Source organism: Drosophila virilis, chromosome 5 (assembly GCF_030788295.1).
Source record: "Drosophila virilis strain 15010-1051.87 chromosome 5, Dvir_AGI_RSII-ME, whole genome shotgun sequence".
NCBI lineage: Eukaryota > Metazoa > Arthropoda > Insecta > Diptera > Drosophilidae > Drosophila > Drosophila virilis.
The window spans coordinates 18,088,282-18,109,160 of record NC_091547.1 but is presented as its reverse complement, the minus strand read 5'-3'; the positions used below and the strand labels follow the sequence as shown (position 1 = coordinate 18,109,160).

At 39.6% G+C, this 20,879-nt stretch overlaps 2 protein-coding genes across 5 annotated transcripts in view; both read left to right on the top strand.

Moving 5' to 3' along the window:
• Positions 1-20,879, top strand: part of tei (teiresias) — a 224,460-nt gene that overhangs the window by 116,041 nt on the left and 87,540 nt on the right. The gene's annotated exons all lie outside the window — the stretch shown is intronic.
• LOC26531729 (kinesin-like protein KIF20B) lies at positions 1,768-5,208 on the top strand. Its single transcript, XM_015174876.3, has 2 exons — positions 1,768-4,972; positions 5,037-5,208. Exons 1-2 carry the CDS (start codon positions 1,768-1,770, stop codon positions 5,057-5,059), a joined length of 3,228 nt encoding a protein of 1,075 aa, XP_015030362.1. The 3' UTR covers positions 5,060-5,208.

The window sequence follows — 20,879 nt, the reverse complement described above, 5'->3', positions numbered from 1 at the left end:
ATGCTCATATATACCTTCAACTCTAACCGAATGAAAACATCCCATCATACAAAAAAAAAAAAAAAAAAAAAGAATACAAATATCCATACTATATTGCGATATATAGCTTCTGCTAACCTGAACCAACTGTATGGAATCCACATTCTGTATCATTCTGAAGGATTACCATGGTTCAAAAATATCTCTCGAAAGTGAATATATCTGGTGATAGCATTTCAAATCAGGCGTGCTGTCTGCCTATTCTTGCTTAAATTTTCGTCGTTTTGCTTTTTAAATCCTTGAATATGAAAGCACTCGAAACCAGTAAAAATAAAAATTGAGATGTTTAACATAATCAAAATTGTAACAGTAATAAAAAAAAATGAAATATGACTAAAAAAAAAAAACATTTTTTCTCGTAGTAACCCAGCTAACAATTGTCATTTTTTTATTTAAGATTTTATGTGTTTCTGAAAGTTGTTCTTCTTTTGGTAGATTCTAAATTTTTTGCTAAAATCTTATGTGAGAGCATTCGGCATGATCATCAAGTACTTCCTTTGCGGCATTCAAAATACACCCACATCATGCGTTACTAGGAGAGGCATAAGACGGTTGCATGCGAAGGCCGTTACAGTATATTCTGAACGTGCCACTGCCTTTCGCAGAATGTCGAGCTCCAACTGCAAGAGCCAGAAACTTTTGAATGCGTTTCGTACCTGTCTGTATAAAAGTTTTGATAAACAGGACTACGAGTTTGGCAACAAGGTTTCTGTCATAGGCTCCGGCGCTGTTGGCATGGGGTGTGCCATATCGTTGCTCGCAAAGGGCGTTACTAATCACTTGGCTCTCTACGATATCAATGAGAAACTGTGTAAAGCCGAGTCCTTGGACCTGCAGCACGGCTCATTATTCCTCAACAATTGTAACCTGGAGCCAACTTGCAACGTTGAGGCTACCAAAGACTCCAGAGTGGTTATCGTGGCGTGTGGAGCACGTGTCAAGAAGAATGAGACTCGTTTGCAAGTGGCCCAAAAGAGTGCGGACATTATCAAGAGCGTAATACCGGATCTAGTCCAACAGAGCCCCAAGGCGGTGTATATTGTTGTGTCCAATCCAGCGGACGTCATGACTTGGGTGGCCCACAAAGTAGGTAAAATACCCTGCGAGCGTTGCATCAGTACGGGCTGTCATTTGGATACAGCACGTTTCCGATTATTTATTGGCAAACTTTTGGGCGTATCGACAAGCTCAGTACACGGCTATGTCCTTGGGGAGCATGGAGGATCTTCGGTGCCCATGTGGTCCGCAGTTACTGTGGGTGGGGTGAGACTTCAGAAGTTGATTCCCACTATGGGTATGGGAGAGGATCCAATGGAATGGTCCAAAGTGCACAAGGATGTAGTAGATGCCGCATTCAAGGTGATCGCAGGAAAGGGTTACACGAATTGGGCCATTGGCCTAACCGTTGCCGATGTGGTGTCTGCCATATTTGAGAACAGCAATCGTGTCTTGTCATTGTCAACGAATGCAAATGGAATGTGTGGTATCAAAGAGAATATATTTCTATCGCTACCATGCATTGTAAACAAATGGGGTCTGTTTGGCATCGTTCGTCCCCAGCTATCGGAATGGGAGACAAATGCATTGAAGAAATCGGCTAAAGAATTATTGGACGCTCAAAACGGAATAAAACTGTAGATGATACAGAAAGCGTTTTGACTTTTTAATCAGTCTTCTCATCAGATTTAACAGATTTAAAAAAAAAATTATCGTTGGGCATAGATATAAATGATATATAAGTACATACATATTTGGTTTTTTATTTTGAACAAAATTCACTTGCATTTCGTTGCCAACATGTGGCGTATTTGCAATTGTGTACAGCTGCAGCCAATTCTGAACGGATGCAAGCGTTGCCAGCTACCGGCAGAAGTAAACCGCAACATTAGGGGTTCCCCGCGTTCGCAACCGCCGCGATGCATTGACTCAAATAAGAATCCATCTGAAAAGGAGCCGTGTCGTGTTGGGGTGGCTGGCCGTGCCGTTCAGAAGAATCCAGAAACAAAATTTAAAAGTTGTTCTGCTTACTCCCGCCAGCAGAACTCCAATTCCAGCCTATGCGATAGAAATTCTAGCAGGAAACCATCAGCCAAAAAGACAACTGAAATCTATGCCAGGCAAAGTCTACCAATTGAGAATAAAAATGAAGTATACTTCGAATGGAATGTACACTCAGCAGAAAAAACTGAAAGCTCTACAAAGCGGCACATTTTTGCAGACAGAAAAGCTGAAGCCTACCCCAAACGTCATATGTCGCGCAAGCGAGCACCAATTAAATCATCTTGGTATGGTGGTTCTAAGAAGTTTCTAGATCGCTTAAAGCAACTATTGTATGAACCAAACACTTCGGTAAAAAAAACACAGAGCGACAAATTCTACGATTGCGAGGAGCCATCATCTGCCAAAAGTGAGCTATTTTCAATACCGGACCGTGTCTCCAAGAAGACCGTAGAAATAAAGCCAGAGCAGTTGACGAAAGAGAGTAATATAATAGCATGCAATACAGAAAAAATGAAGTGGCCAAAGGCAGAGAAGCGTAAATCTTTAAATATTTATTTCTCTTCGCAACAAGAACAATTAAAAAATGTTGCTGAATCCATAATAGTGCCAAATCCAACAGAAGACGTCATACTGTTGGATCAACGCCCCAGCAATATTCGGTCTACCGATTTCACAGCCAAACAAAAACCTCAAAAATCTGGAAATACACGTTGCATCAACTGCGATGCGAAACCAAAGACCCAAAAAGCAGATTCGCGTACAGAGAAATTCTTTTGCAAAAAATCTGAAATCAAAATGCAGGAGAAGAAACCGAATACTCCAAATGTTATATCAGTTTATTCTGGATCAAAGTCTGGTGTTTCAAATCCTCTGTCAAATTTTCAGGTTAGAAGTCAAAGGTCCCCTTCCCTTTCTCGCCAAATTGTAGATAAAGGAGCAACAGTCCGAAGTGCTCTTGGCAAAAAGTCCGGCCAGAAAGTGCCATTTTCGTGCAGCCAAGCTAAATCCATAAAGGGCAATCCAAATATGTACTCTTCAAACAATATTGAGGAGACGGACGATCCAGTAGAAAATTTTTGTGGGAAAGCAAACATACTCTTCAAAAAATTGAAGGCAATTCCTTTTTCAAATGTCGCTGTACCCAAATCTAGTGAAAAATCCTCGTCAGATTACATGTGTAGCCCACCCAAGAACTCGAAAGATAAGTACCTGACCCAAACATTTTGTAAGGACCTATCGGCTTTTAATAAGTCTGAAAAAGAATCCACACTGGATTTGCTTGAAGGTGACGTAAATACGCTGTTCTCCAGGGTAAAACAGAGCTCGAGCGATCTGTGGCGTAACCAGCCGCCTAGCAAGAAGTTCGAAGAGGCGCTCGAGAATTTGCGGCAATGGGAAAGTTATATCATTTGCAGTAACCCAGTTGAGGCACAGTTTTCTGAACGCAAGGAGTTGGAACTAGATAAGATAGCGAAATATGTCAATGATATGCAGAAGCGAAATAACTTACGCAATCAGAAAAGACACTTGTCGACCGAAAATACGCCGAACAGCGTTCGTCTCGGCAAAAAATCAAGCCAGACTTCTATACTCAAAAAGGCACTCAACGCTAAAATGAGTACTGTTGGACAAAAATTTCCAAATGCAGGTTTCGATTTGAGCTCGACACATAAAAGCATATTCTTAGATCCTGTAAAGAGCACAAAGAGCGCGTACTCGAAGACACAATTGCATGACCTGCGCTATCAGAAAGCCAGACGCATTAAGGACATGCAAACAAACGAGAAGAGATTATTGGATCCGAAGGATGCGAATATAAATGCGCTTAGTAAATCCTGGATGGCGTACCAGCGAACGTTAGATAAGTTGGACAGCTCGAGATTGAAGGAGAAGCAAAGCAACAACTCAGATGAACCATTAAAATTCCAATCAAAAGTCGAAACGCTGCAGAAAGGATGTAATGCGAAGAACGTGAGCAACGATCAATCTAATATTTATTATATTAACTCTGAAGTTAGACAGATCGATGACATTATCAGGCAATGTGAGTTACTTAAAAGTACATACTCAATGCGTTTAGAAGACAAGCATGCTCAGGGCCTACACCAGAAGCTTCAAAGCAACACTAGTAAAATTCAAGCAGCTGGACCGATACTTCCGAAAAAGTTCTTGGAAGCTAACGAAAAGCAGAAGAATCAGTTCATACTCGAGCAAATAAAGAAATTTCTAGACAATGATGTGAATAAGCCCGAACTGCAAGGTAAATGCCATGCATATCAATTAAACAGGCCGAAAAGGGAAGCACATCCACAAAAATGCAAGGAATATCCAAACTCCGATCCGAATAAAACCGAAATGCCAAATAAATGCAATGCATGTCAATTCAACAGGCTGCAAAAGGAAGCACATCTACAAAAATGCAAGGAATTCCGAAACACCGATCCAAACAAAACCGCAACGAAAAACAAATGCAGGCCAAAAAATGAAGCACACCTTCAGAAATGCAAGGAAGCCGCAAATATGACCAAGCCCGAGGAATGCGCGAAACCCTGCCAAACGGCAAGCAAAAACTCCGCAAAAGTGGACAGAAAATGCAACCCTTCGGAAATAAAAATGAGTGAAAATGAAAAAATGTACTGGGAAACAGTTCAATCGAAGCATGGCCATGTTAAGGATGGTAAAGTGAACACCAAAAAAGTGGAAAATGCTGGAAAAGCTCAAGAGGTTGAAATAAAAATGAAATGCCAAGAAAGCGAAAGCCATCACAGACAGATCGAACATCGGAAACCAAATGCAAACGATATAAGACAGAAAACAGAAATGATTGACAAAATCTACCAGGAAGCAAAAAAAAGAGTTGCCATACTTGAGCAGCAGCTAAAGAAATGTTTTCAGGAACAGGAGCTGAGAAATTTGAAGAGCCAGGTTAAAGGCAAGAATATAGATAAAACAGATGATGGTGGGCTAAATAAATATATATTATCTCCCTGGCATAGGCATAACGATGGCATATTTGTAATACCAACCGTTTTCCAATGGGACACACTGGGCTGCCCTGTCCCAGCACTGCGTCGTGATGGTAGATGCCAACTGTTTGGTTCCCAGAATCAAAAAGGTATAATCGAGGCTGGTGGAATTCTTGATGCTCTTGGTCTACCTTACGCTAGACGTTTAGATAGTAAATTCTATTTGTTTGACCTTCAAAATCGTTTGGCTCACGCTGATAATCTTAAACAAGTTCAATTACCTACTATACCAGACGAAGATGATTTAAATGCAGAGCCAAATGAGACCAGTGAACATCCAGTTGAATCGTTGATAGTTCAGTGGGTGCGAAAATTTGCCGAGCTACCGTTACAGTTGAGACCGGGAGCAAATATATTGTTGCCCTTGCCCCACTCTAAGGGGGGTTACTTAATTGGCGAAAGCGATCCGCATTCTCCATTGAAGTGGCCCGACCTTAAAGTGGGTCAAGAGTATGAATATGACGATTCCGATTCCTGACGATTCTCCGAGTGCTGGCTCACTAATCTCAACCACCATCAGTCTGAGTTAAGTATATAAATTAAATATGTGTGTACCATTTCGAAGCATAAACATAGTTAACCATGTACAACTTATTAAATCTGGTTAGATTTGAATATATCCTAAAATGTTATTTCGCATAATTCTTATTATTTATCTCGTATTATAAGTAAACGATTTGGTTTTACACAATTAAAGAACTTATTTGGCTTAAGACGGCTAAAATCAATTAAAACCTTTTATTATTGAAATTTAAAAGCAAAAATTTATATTAAATTGCAGAATAGTTTTGAGGAAAGAAGAGCAAGTATTTTATTTGCTTATGAAAAAGTAAACTGTTTTGCGAATTTTTCAAAATGTTTTACTTCTTTTCCAAACGTTAATACGAGATCCAAACTCGTGAATGTTCGCATTGCTAAAATATAACCTTGCTGATAATTTAATTTTATTCTTTTCCTACGTCAATTAAAATTGCATTTATATTTAAAAACTTATATCCGATTATTTTATTAAGTTTTTACCAAAAGAATACGTCAGTTTATTGCAGACACGAATTACGAGCATATCCTAAACACTTTTAGCGTCCATTTTATATATGAATGAAATGTAATAAAAGCAAATAAGAACTCAGTAATATAAATATACGTATGTCCGCATAATTTGGCAAACAAGCCAATGCCAAGCGAAAATATTGATTGCCGCATTGTTTTATTGATGAAATAATGAATTTTCCAGCGTGCAATATACAGTCGTACATAGAGTATATGGACACGTATGTGGTACATATATATGTATCTATCTTTGCTTTCGGCTATGAATTTTGGGGCATGATAATGAAAGTTATCGGGCATAAAGTAAACAAGCTTGAGGTGCTGCCTTTATGTTTAGACAGGCCATCAGGCAGACAGGCAGACTCGCAGAGAGACGGGCAATGCGTATTTGGTTTTCATTTCATATTGATTTCACAGTATGCTTAAGGGCTGGAGCAATGGCGTGGAGGCGGTGGGTTATATTGGCAAAGCAAATTTGCAGACGCCTCGACTGGCCATCATCAACAGCCATCCGTTTAAATTATTAACGTATGAGTAATTTGTATGACATATAAACAAAAGTCTGTGTTAGTTGCACGCTTCACTGATTGTGGCTGCCACCAGGCGACTGCCACAGCCACTGCCTCAATCTCAGCCTCTGGTTAAGCTTCAGCTTCTGTTCTGTGTCATGTGTTGTCCTCGCCGCTTGTGTCCTTTTTGGGTTTTCTATTTCAAATGCGACAACGACGACAACGACTATGTCTACTGTCTGTCAGTTCCCATGTGGGGTCCCAGGGTTGTGCCACCGGAGAGTTTGTTTTTGTATGCGGCAAATGAGTTGTGTGTAATTAAGTCCTAGCGCACCCTAACTTGTGTGTGTGTGCGTGCTTTTGCGACGCGACAGCTTCTAGGTTGAAATAGTTGCCGAAGGCAGCTACGGAATTTGAGCCGCAAATTGGGCGTCTTACGAGCTTCTGGCAACACATTGACAAATATTGATTAGCTCAGTTAAAGGAAAAATATATAGTTTTGGAAGCTTTTGAAGTCCATGAAAGTCGAAAGCAAAATTCGCAATATATTTTTTAAAATAACATTAGAAAAAAAGACAGATCCGACAGTCGGTTGATTATTATTACTCTTATGTTATTTGGCATTCCCATAATTAGAAAAAATAATTAATATATTTTCCTTTCTATTCTCGTTTTAGGTAAGTGCCTTGCCTCATTTCACTTGTAAGTTCAGTTAAAAATTGTTCGTCTTATAACTTCCACTTTAGCTAAACTTTGACCAAAACTAGTGGCTTTAATTTAAAAACTTTCTGGAAATAAAAAAAAAGCAAGCTCAAAGCAAACACCATAAAGTCTAAAAAATAAATATATCCGGCAAAAATTGGGCGAACCCAAAGCACAAACAATTCGAACACTGAATTGCACGCAGTTGGCAAATGCGTCAAACGTCGGACGCAAAATCAAAGCATACTTTTGAGAATGCTTAACGCAACCGCCAAACTGGCCGGGACAGACGGGCGGACAGTAGGACAGATCGACGGACGAAATGTAAACCGTTCAGAACGGCCTGGCCGCATAGTTTAAACAAACTTTTTGCTTCAAAGCTGAAAAAAAAGAGTAAAATGAAGTACGAAAAGGGTGGGGGGGGGGGGGGGGACTGGAAACGCCACTATTGCATTAAAACAGAAAAATAATTGCAAAAATTTCTACCAACTTTTTCAACTTTCGCTTAGGTTTTTGCTTTTTATTTTAACAGTTTTGAGTTTTTTTTTTTTTTTTTTTTTTTAATTTTTTCTATTTTGTTGGGTTTTGCGTTTTGCTGGCTTTTGTTTTACGCATCCATTCTTTGAATAGCTGGCAAATTTTGCTCGGCAAACTTTAAACGGGCTGACGACGCTCATTACAACTAATAATGTTAATAATCATTAAAGTGCCGCATTAAACGAGATTTCGACTTGTTCCCTCGGTCCAACGTTGTATGGGCGTCGTTCGTGCTGTAACAATTGCTTTGGCAATAGGCAAGAGATTTCTGTGGCTCCGGCTGCCGCCGTGTGGCGCACACAAATTGCAAAAATTAAAATACTTTTCAAAACTAATTAAAATTGTGTTGCATACTTTTTGGGATCTGCTCTGCTCTGACCGGCTCCGGGCATCGTCTGCTGTGTGCTCTGCCGTCGCCCTGAAGCTTGCCCTACTGCTTTGGCAGCCATTGATGTTCGACTTCAACTTCGATTATTGCGGCATATTTAAAACGAGCTCTTTTTCATTCTCTCTGCCTCTCTTTAGCCTTAAGCGTCTAACTCTCTCTCTTATGCACAGCCCTTGCCGCCTTTCGAGCGGCCAAAACTTTTGCAATTTTTCTCTCGTGTTTTGCTTTGGTCTTTAGGGTTTACCATCTTTTTTGGCTCCTTCGTTAAAAGTTGCTATATTTAGACTTTAGCTTTTTTTAACGTCGTTTATAAGGGTATCCCAAAATATGATAAAAATCAAACACTTTTAGAGTATGTGCATATAGACTTACAGTGTTAAAGAATTAATGTTACCAAACTATTAGCCCACAATCTAGTGGCTTACCTGTCTACGATTACCTGTTTAATTAGAGCTAATTAAACGACTTTTGATGTTTAATTGAGTCGATAAGACTGCCAAAAATCCTTTGTCATTCACTATTTAATTAATTATATAATGAATAGATAATTTTATATAGCTATCTATATACTATCCATTTATTATAACCCAAATATTTAAAAAATTTTAAGTTACTTTTAGAAAACGTCAAAATATTGTAATGACAACCCAATATAGAGTTTCATAAATTATCTACTATTTTTCAATAAAGTGCATTCTTTTTTAAGCCATATCAATGATTCCGTTCGATAACATGCCAGACTGATTGCTTTTTGTAATATTGTGTATATTACTTGAACAGTCCAGAGTAAAACTTAAATTTTAAACGTTTAACAGTCGTTGCTCTTGTCGATAGGCCGTACACCTAGTAGCCCTTCGTATATGTAACACCCGTAGCCTTTTGCAATGTCAGCTCTTAGGATTTTACAGTGCCTGCAAAAGACTTTGCCTCGGCCTTTTTGCGGCATGCCCCTCGCTGTACGCTATTGAATGATATGTATCCCGAAAACGACCCCATTGCCAGCTGTCACACTCGCTGTATGCATTAAACTTTATGGCTCCACACTCACATACACACACCCAATACAAATGAGCATCGGCCCAGCGGCTGCTGCTGCAGCAAACATCAAACGCGTTAAGCAACTTCAAAGCTCAGCCAAGTGCATGAAATGCTCGCTGCCGACAACGACGACGATGACGACGAGGACGACGCTTGGGCGCCATTCAACACGCCACGACTTTTGCAGCCAAAGCAAATCAAAAGGAAATAATGGGGCAATGGCATGAAACGCAATGAACAGTGGCTGCTACCCGAGCCAGCATCGGCCTTCTGTTTCGTCAGCTGCCGCTGCTGCTGCTGCCGCCGTCCCACTCGGCGACTAAATGGTGCACACGAAGTGCTCACGTGCACCTGCCAAGCGAGGCAAATGGGATACGAGCCGGTCAGGATGCCAGCAATGTGAATGCTGTGGATGCATTCGAATTACGGCACAAGTGAGTGAAGCTTTGTGCCGCCGTCGAGCTTGATGCTGGCAATTAATTAGGATTATGTGTGTCGTCTGAGCAACGCCTAAAAGCATGCAACACATGTGAGCCCGTCTACGAGTTGCCTTACTCTCCTCCGTCCCTTCGCTTGTCAGCACTAATGGGCACGGCGCACCAGCTTGACTTCCGCAGCGTGACAGACACTGCGCCTAAATAGTTTGATTAAGCAAATTTATTGCAGCAGCACGCTTTCAGGCGCAATTAATGGCCACAGTCGCCTCTACCAATGACAGTGCCATTGCCACGTCCCGCCCTCGCTCGGAATATGCATACGACATGCAGCCAACTGTAACTGAACTCAATCAATCATCAAAGTCGATGCCTGCACATTTTTAATGATGAAGGCGACGCGACGTCTTCACTAGACGCTGCTCATTAAAAAATATTTGCAGCGCCTGCAACTTGAATATCGTGTGCTTCTACTTCTCTTCTACTTTGCGTGGCACGAGCTAGGCTAGCAGAATGCTTGCGTGCTCGACCAGTTAACAAGGCAAAAAAAAGACTGAGCATAAGTCAACACGAACTAACACGACTCAACACGATGCCATATAAATAATAATGTTTTATTGATATTTTGTAATCGACAGACATTTTTTTTTGGCTACAAAATGGAGCACATATTTCGAGGAACCAAGATTAACCAAACAATCACCTAAACTTGAGCTGAAAAAATCTAGTGATAAAGCAGAAATTTAAAGAAATTTTGATTGATATTTAACTCATAAAAATGAAGCGCGTTTCGTGTACTGTATACTTTTTATATATTTTTCATGTTTTAATTTTTTGTATTTTTGAGCGTGTATTTAATTCTTGTCCGGACACGCGCTCATCTCTAGATCATAACTTCAACCAGCACAGCCTGTAACACCTTCTCTTCCTACTCTGGTATTCACGTTCTTGGACCACGTCCTTTTGCGTATATACGTCCATTTCTTGCCAGCACTAACGACTTTTTAAGTATTTACACACAATTTGGCGTTCGCACGGGGCAAACTTTTATCGCAGACAGCCGCAAAGTATGCAACGGCATTTTTTACATTTGCCTCAAGTTGCGGCGTCTCTGCTGACACAATTGCTCAAAGGCAGCGGCAAAAAGGCGCCCGGCTAATTTTTCCCGATGCCCGTTTTCTTTATTTGTGGCAAAAGTTTACGCTTCATTATCTTACAGCTTTTGCCATCTTTTTTTCAGTCTTCCACTCTTTCAGTTTTATTTGTCATTTCAAAATTGCCGCTTGAAGTTTTGATAGCCAAAAACAGCAGCACTTTTGCATGCAACTAACCCCGGGCGCTCATTCTAACAGTCCGATTCAGTTTTAGAATGTATGTATATATGTATATAAATATGTATATATAAATGTGTGTGTGTGTGTGCGTGGGTGAGTGGCATTGTGGCACCTGCTGATAAGCCGCCACTCTTATGTGTTGCCTCCAACGCCGCTCAAGCAAACATTTGCCAGTTCCAGTTTTCCGGCTGCAACATGCCTCAAGGTGTGTCACATGCAGCTTGACTGCTATGTTCAGCTCTTCTTCTTGACTTTCATGTTTTTCTAATTTCCCTTCTACTTCATTTTTTTCTTTCTTAGTGAAACCTGCTTGGCCTGTGCCCTGCCCGCCTGTCTCAGTGGCCATGTGTTGGCTTTAGTGACAGGCTAGCTGCAGGCAGCTGTGAAATTTGTGTTTGCATTGGTCAGTTGTAAAGAGGTTTCCAAAAGACCTGAGCTGTGTGCATGTGGTTAAGAAAAACATAGCAGTTAAAGTTGTTTTGCAAAAGAACATAAAAATATCAATATCTACGCCAGGCTTTGTGGTGAAACACAAAAAACTGAATGTTTCATACAACTTTTTAGAAATCATACCATAATTAGTAAATTATCTTAATGGGACCCACAGCTCATATGGTATTTAATTTACAATTATTAATGCAAGTAAATCATCTAATAATACTTTTCATAATTTCTTTGTGAATGTGTGTCTAATTCTTGAATGTATCTTTTGAGGGTATTATAAATTTATAATGAAGGGTGTAACGCATAAAAGGAGATGCTATATATAATGCCATGATAAAGCCATGTCGGTATGTCTGTGAAAGTCTCTCAGCTTAAAAGCTATCGTCTTGTAACTTTGCGTTCTTGGGTTTGTCATTCTGTTGCAGACAGTATATATTATATGCCTGGCATAGGATCGATCGGCCGAAAAATAAATCCTGGTTACTTTCTCGATTAAAGGATATATTTCAGAGTGATTCGGCGAAGCTATCCTTACTTGCTCGCTTTAAAGGATAGGATATATTGCAGTGTAGCTAAATAAAAAGCCAGTGAATGTTCAAAAAATTCAAGAAATATTTTAAATATTTTTGATATTCCTTTAACTTTTTGCAATTTCCCAGAATAAAAGTTACTGGATTGGGTCTAAAGTCAAGGAATTACTAGTGGAATAATTAAGAAAACAAAAGCTGTTGTTACACCATTAATAACCTGTTGCACAATTTCTCATGACCAGCTGGAATTCTTTTACCTTTTTTATAATACTTATAACCCCTTGATATACTGCACAAACTTCACCATTTATTATCTAATTATTATCTAATTAAACAAGTCACAAAGCTTATAATCGGGAGTACAGTATGATTTCCAATTGCCAATTTTGATTGCTATTTACTTAGAACTTTCCATACTTTCAATCATTTTAAATTTCATAATTCCAATTTTGGTATTATTTTTCTGCTTGAATTGTACGCAATTGATCTGCAATTCATTGAACAAAATGGCCGGTGGAACCACATTATTATTATTATTTTGTTGTTTGTACTTCTGGTTAAGTGCTCGGTCCATTGTGATTGAGACATCCTTAAATTGTATTTAATAATATTGCTTGTATTTTTCTTAAATTCCGCTTTCTACCGGCTTCGTCACTGGCTTTTTAATGCCCACCATAAGCCAGGCTGAAAAGAATGACTATTGACGGCGGTGCAGCTGCTGCCCAGTCCTGGCTTTAGTTTTCTCTAGCGTCGGCAAGCTCTATAGCCAGCAATAGTAGAAAAATAAGAAAAAATAAAAAGAGCAGAAACTTTGCAGCTGGCTGCACGTGCTGTCTATGCAAACATTGCCAGCGAACAAGGCACAAGGAGTCAGTCAGCCAGAGTTGCCCGTATTTCATTTCAGTGTAAACTATCTCTTAGCCCGGCTTTTGCGCCACGGTCAAATCGACGTCAGCTGCCGCGACATCAAAGTGAAAGTCACGCGTTTTGCGTCTATTTACCACTTTGTCTGGTAGTTCTTTTTTCCATTTTCTTATTATTATGTTTGTTCTTTTTTCGTTTTTTTTTTTTTTTGGTTGGCATTTCTACTTGCATTTGGAAGGCGCAGACCAGTTGTCTGTTCCGCCTCCGCTTGGTCTGCGTCGCGTCATTCGCGTCTGGCAGCTAGCTCGTTGGATGTGGGCTGTTGTCTGCCTCATTATGTTTTTCTTTTGGCTCGTCCGTTCGTCGCTGGCAATATTTTTATGTAAACAACCAGCAAACAGACAAAATGGCAAACTGGCAAACTCTCAAATGCCGCACAAAAACTGGCAAATCATCAAAAGTACGGCAGACGGCGCCCTAACGAAGCGATGTCTTCGCTTCCTTCATTCGCTTTGTGCAATTATGGGAGTTATATGTCCACAGCCAGTGCCTCCTCTGTTGAAATTAGAGAACTTCTCGTGGAAAACGTCTCGTCATTGTTGTCTGGTCCATCGATTGGCTCGGGCGATAAAAATTTAATTGCAGCTTAGCGAAAGCATCTTGGGAAGTGACCTTGGGTCACCAGCGTCTGGCCTGATCCGGCTTATGGCTTATTCGTTTAAGTTTATGCGCAGAAAAATGCCAATTTTACCTTTCCTTGGGCTCGGCTCACATATCTTATGCCATAGTTTAAATAATGTTCAAGCTGAAAGGGTTTCTCTTGTGGGAATTTCCATTTCTTTTTTTCTTTTTTTGTGACCCGCATAAAATCTGCGTTAAATTTCTTTACTGGCAGCCGTAAAGTAGGCTACGTGTATTAAATTTGTAGCTGCTTGGGAATTTGGTATACCCTGTAATAAATATATGGCGCCGTGGGAAGTATTGTGGTTTTAAAACAGAGAACACAAATTTAAATGATGGAAGCTAAAATTCAAAACTCTTCAAAGATATTTTATTAAAATACAACTTTGCCCACAGATTAAGGAGAGATTAATAATAAGTTAGTTTTAAAATGTTACCATAGCTTACAGGGTATTTCGCACTTTAAATCTCCAAATACATTAGCTTTGGCTGTCATCCTTAGAGCTCGCCAACGCCTTGGGCAAACATTGAAAGGAGGCAGCTGCCTGAAAGTATGCTACACATTGTTTGCACAAACGCACTCGATCGCTAGTCAGGACACGGCTCGAACAGAAGGGAATTTCCTTCTGCCACGCCCACAAAGCCGCTGCTGGCCGTGTGCTGCTTTCTGCTGTTTGTTTATTTACGCACATGCGAGGCAAAAACTTATTTCATATTCATAGAAAAATCGCAGACACATGTGCCATGTGAAGGTCCACGCCAGCTGTTATACACATACACAGAGATAATACACACACACACACACACACACATGCAAAACTCGATTGGGATAGGGTGGAGTAAATCAGCAGCTAAGTAAGTAAAATGCTTCATAAATTGCTTCAAGTGGCGCAGCTGGCTGACAGCAGCTTTGAAAGCATTATGTGCTAGCAAATGTTGGCCCAGGACACCAAAGACAGCCAAGGATATGGCTATCCTAGTGCGTGTGTATGGGCGAGAGTGTGTGTGTGTGAGTGTGTATTTGCTGGGGCATCCGTTTTAAAGCATATCAGCATGCATAAATCTAAATCAAAGCCATCAAATGAAGAAATTCTAACGAAAATCAAAGTCACTTTCATCATCATCATGTTGAATAATCATAATCACCATCATCAACATGATAATCGTAATACATAATGAGTATTATGTGTATTTTCTTGTGAACCCATTTGCCTCTGACTTTTGTAGGCTGTTGGCAGAAGTTCAGGCAAGCGTGAAATTCACGCATCTCACAATTTCCCAACCAAAAATATTTGCACACTGAAAATGCTTCTGATTCTCCGGAAATTTTCAACAATATAATTTTATGCAGCCTCGTCGCTCTCTTCCTCCCTCTCTTGTTCTCTCTTACACTTCTTCTTTTTCGCACATAATTCAAACCATTGTGACAGATTTTCTCAGTGTACAGTTGAAAGGATTTGTGTGTCAGACATTTTATTTATTTATCGAATTGTTCAAACTGTCCAGTTAATAAGCGGAACGTGTTGATAATTTTGTATTTGAATGGTTGTTGTTTTTGCTTGGCTGTTGTTGTTACGGACTTTGGTTTTGGCTTTGGTTTTCGTTGTCTAATTTTGTGGGTCTTCAAGTTTAATTGCTTGTAAGATTTAACGGCAAATTAATAAGTTGAAAAATGTGCGCCGGAAGCAGCAGCAATTTGCAAAGCAATTTTCTATAGCCCCAAAAACTGTGTGAAAAGGGTTCGCGTTGAGAAGTGCTTTCAATGTGATAAATGCGACAGGAAATGTGAAATTTATTTGGCATGCTCCGGCGATAGGATGGCGATAAGCGTAAGACGCTGTGTATCGACTTGGAAATAATTAATAAGAATGAAATTGCATACAGTAAGTTTAAGTTTTAATCCTTCTTTAGAATTACATTTTAAAATACACATAAAAATATGTATATAAAATATATTAAAGCTAAAAGTAGCTTTCATCTTTATACATATAACACAACATATTATTTGGTGTACTTAGTTATAGCAAGCTATTTTGCCTTAGTTATGCCTTTAGAATATATAAACGTTTTTATTTATATTATAGCCACATAAACTATGCAGACTAAGTGTCAAACACGTCTTTATACATAAAATTCTTTGTCTGACTGACTGACTGACTAATTGGTGATCAACGCACAGCCCAAACCGTAAATTTTTACTGTAGTTAGCTTATGTAATGAAGATGCATGTTAAGACGGGGCTTTGGGAAACTCCACCCACAACAGTGGTAAATTGATGGAAAAAGATAGTATGAAAGTTATTTGTTTGCCGTCGCATCTGTTTCAAAATAATTTTCAAAGCTTTTGAAAACATTTATTTTTTAACTTATTGTTGGGGAATTTCTAGTGTGCCTAAGATGCACATAAAGAAAACACACGTAGTGGTTCGGTTAAATGTTTAATGGAAACTTCAAAGCATGAGTACAAAAATCTGAACAAGTACTCAATTACAGAATGAGTACTATGCTGATACAATGTTGCCAGATTATAAAGAAGCTTAACAGCTTATTGTCACTATTTTAACACTTCTTCTTAAGCTAATTATAATCAGTTGCAAAATAACAAATTTAATTCAATCCAAGTGTTTTTACAAAGCCTACGTGCTTTTGCTTACTTAAACATTTTGTTAGTATATCTGCAACATTATTATTTGTAGGTACGTATTCTAATGCAATATCATTACATTGTACCTTTTCACGTATAAAATGATACCTTATGTCTATGTGCTTAGTGCGCTTATGATGGACTGGATTTTGCGCAATATGTTGCGCGCTTAGGTTGTCGCCACATATAGTCAACGGCTCTGTATCCTTTGACCATCCCATCTCACTAAGTAGCCTGCGTAGATAAACTGCTTCTTTGGCAGCCATGGACAAAGAAATATATTCTGCTTCAGTGCTGCTCAATGCGACAACGCTTTGCTTTGATGAAGTCCAAGAGAACGCACTGCCTGCCAGGAAAAATGCGTAGCCACTATAGGATCTCCTGTCCAGCCGATCGTTGCCCCAATCTGCATCTGCATAGCCTTTTAGTGGTTTGCCATTTTTACGGTATACTAATTTCATATTCTTTGTACCCGCAAGATATCTTAGAATGTGCTTTGCTGCAGACTGGTGTTCTCCATGAGGATTAGCATTTCTTTGTGATAATTTGTTTACAGCATGCAAAATGTCTGGTCGGCTCAAAACTACTAAGTATATAAGCGAACCAATTAATGACTGATATTGCGTTATATTTACCTTTACACAAGTATCGTCGTTGCAGTCCACTTGAAAACCTGGGTCAAGAGGTGTGCTTACTGGACGGCAATTGCTCATGCCATACTTGTCCAATAGGCCTTGAATGTGCGTCTTCTGGCACAGCGAAACGGAACCTCGATCGCCGTCGCGTTGGATTTCCATGCCTAGGAAATAGCTAATGGGGCCTCCATCGTGCATTTTAAAATTTGATGCAATCTTCTTCTTAATCACGGCTATGTCTTCTTCGCTGGGACACACTATGATTAAATCGTCGACGTAGACAGCGATGTAGCTGAATTGTTGTTGCTTTTGCTTGACGTATAAGCATGCTTCATTTTTGCATCTTTTAAAATCCATGCCTCTCAATACCTCATCGAGCGTATTGTTCCAAACTCGTCCGGATTGTTTAAGCCCGTAAAGTGCCTTTTCTAGTTTGAGGACTTTATTTGGATGCTGCTTGTCAATAAAATTCGGCGGCTGTTTCATGTACACAGTTTCATTAAGCTTACTATTTAAGTATGCGTTTGAAATGTCGACTTGATGCATATACAGCTCTTTTTCGGCAGCTATTGCGAATAACATGCGAATGGTTTCATATCGAATTACGGGAGAAAACGTTTCCCAGTAATTGACACCAAATTGTTGACCACAACCTTGTGCAACTAGTCGAGACTTAAATTTTTCAATATTACCATCTTTATCTCTCTTGATTCGGTAAACCCATTTTGAACCAATGGCCTTTTGTCCAGGAGGTAGCTCACACACTGACCATGTCTCATTTGCTTGTAAAGCGTCGTACTCTATTTGCATAGACTTTTCCCAATCCTGCGCATTTTGGCCATGTAATGCTTCTGCAACTGACTGCGGAGTTTCAATGTCTTCAATCTGATTAAGACTATTGATCAATTGGTACTGCTTTCTGGGCCTGCCTGGCTGACCTGTACGTATAATTTTTGGCCTGCCACGCCCATGTTTTACTACAGCTTCAACTTGTGGCAGCGCTACTTGGTCATTGTCGTCATCGTTGCCATCTTCTCCTGGATCGCTTGCGCTCACAAAATCCTCCTCTTCTTCTTCATTTGAGTCACTGTTGTACTCTTGCACCTCGGCAGGTTGCTCTGGGTGGTTTTTTGCAACCTCATGATTTGACTCAAACGGGATAATGTACGTCGTGAAGGTGTTTCTGTCTGAAATACTGCATGCATCAGTTGTTGCTATGTCAAACTCACCTTCAATGAATTTGACATCCCTTCTTTCAATAACTGTTCGCTTCTCGCGATCATATAGGCGATATGCCTTTGCTGTAAAGGAGTAACCAACAAAAATGTACTCCTTGCCCTTTGCTTGGAACTTGCTTTTTCTGACTTTGTCGAGTGCAAATGCCCGCGAGCCAAATACTCTCAAGTGCTGTACTGATGGCTTGCGATCCTTCCATACCTCAAATGGTGTGCTTCCATCTAATGCTTTTGTGGGACATCTGTTGCGCAAATAAACTGCTGTTGCAACAGCCTCTGCCCACAAAAATTCTTCAAGCTTTGAATGAATTAGAAGACTTTTTGCCATTTCAACGATGGTCCGATTAGCACGTTCGGCCACACCATTTTGCTGCGGAGTGTAAGGAACTGTTAATTGCCTCTTTATACCGCACTCGATCAAAAATTCAGTGAATTGCTTATTCACATACTCTGTTCCATTGTCGCTGCGCACAGCCTTTATTTTATTTCCTGTTTGGCATTCTACAAAAGTTTTAAACATTTTAAACTTTTCAAAAACTTGGCTTTTTGAGTGCATAAGGTAAACAAATATCTTGCGTGAGTAGTCATCAATAAAAGTTACGAAATATCGATTGCCTGCAAGCGACTTAACATTCATCGGACCACATACGTCTGTATGTACTAAGTCCAGTACTTGCTTTGAGACACGATTCGCTTTCTGTGGGAATGGCAATGCACAAATTTTTGCTTTATTACATGTATCGCAATTTATTTCTAATTGTACATTTTCAACTTTCATACCACGCACCAGTTGCTTATCATTAAGCAATTTCAAATCCTTAAAATTCAGGTGGCCAAATCTATTGTGCCATTTTATGGAAGATGAATCAGAACTATTTAGCATATGAACCTGATCAAGACTATGTTTGTAAACATACAAACCATTTTCGTGTCTTGCCCTTATTATCTCGTTGCCTTCTTTGTCTTTTATCAGCGCAATTTTCCCTTCAAATATGGTAGAATTCTCAAACTTTGCTGCAGCACTTACTGATAAAAAATTCATGCTTAAGTCAGGGACATATAAAACATTTTGCAGCTTTAATTTTATTCTATTGCAGTGCAACTCAACACTGCCACTGCCGGGTGAATCGATAAACTTATTTGCGGCCAACATTATCGACGTCTTTTTATCAGCATACGTAAGGAACATGCTGCGGTCGCAGCACATGTGCGATGTTGCACCACTGTCAACGCACCAAAAACTCTTTTGCTTCTCCTTGACACACGTGTGCATTAAGCATAGAGACTTTTCGTCCTTTTGGCTCTTTTTATCATCCTTCTTTTTATTTCGGCAATCGCTCGCTCGATGCCCTTCTTTTTCGCAATTAAAACATTTGCCTCGGAATGGCTGCTTACTGCTATTCTTTCTGCCTTTGCTTTCGACACTGTTGTTGTCCCGCGGTCCATTATGTTTGTGTGTATACACTGCTTCTGGTGTCCCTATGCCGTCTCTGCTAGCTCTTTCTTGCTTTCGCGTGGCCTCTTCTAACATTTTAACCTTGACGACTTCGAATTTGGGCAGCTCATCGCGTGTCTCAATCGCTATTACAAAATTTTCCCATGTGTCTGGTAGACTGCTCAAAAACATGATGACCTGCAACTCGTCATTGAGTTTGATGTCTAATTCTGCCAACTTTTCAATTTGTCTCAACAAATGAATTGACATATGCGACTACATCGTCACCCTGCTGCATATTGAAACGTATTAATTTTTGATATAATTGGACCTTCCTAATCGGTCCAACTGAGACATGAATTTCCTTTAGTTTTTTCCATACAGCTGCAGATGTTGGGCATGACTTGATATGCATCAACTGTGTTGGCTTCAGATTTAAAATTATGTAAGCCATCGCTTTTTGGTCGACACTAACCCATTTTTCGATATCCTCACCATTTCCTTCTGGCTTAACATATTTTCCACACACAACATTCCATAGGTCCGCCACCACCAAGACACTTTTCATGGCCATATGCCATACGTCATAATTGTCCTCACCAAGTTTTTCTATTTGATGCGACATGTTCATTTTGACAATTTCACCACGTTATTCTTCGCACGAAATAAACTTTTTAAAAATTTAACAAAAGGAAGCTTTCAAAACCATAGACACTTTGTGTACTTATTTAACCGAAAACAACGAGACCTGGGCCCATAACCAATGTTGGGAAAATTTCTAGTGTGCCTAAGATGCACATAAAGAAAACACACGTAGTGGTTCGGTTAAATGTTTAATGGAAACTTCAAAGCATGAGTACAAAAATCTGAACAAGTACTCAATTACAGAATGAGTACTATGCTGATACAATGTTGCCAGATTATAAAGAAGCTTAACAGCTTATTGTCACTATTTTAACACTTATATAAGTTGCGTTAACAAATCAAACAACAAAACTTAACAGAAAACTAGCGAGCAAGGTAAATCAAGCAAATAATTTATATCACTAGCTAAGACCAACAGGCAGCTAAATGTGCACTATTATCTCTCTCGAACACATTCACACTGACATATACAGCAGGCAATTAATAACAAACACACAATAAAACATATATTCCGGGCGAGAAATTAGCATTTAACACCAAATATCTATTGCTTGTCAAGAAAGACAGACAGAGAGAGGGAGAGAAAGAAAGAGGGGAAGAGAGCGAGAATTGCAGGAAGAGAAAGTAATTCCAGCTAGTGTTGAAATTTAGTAACTGTTCAACACTTGAACCTTGGTAACTTATATTACATAATTGCACCTAATGACAT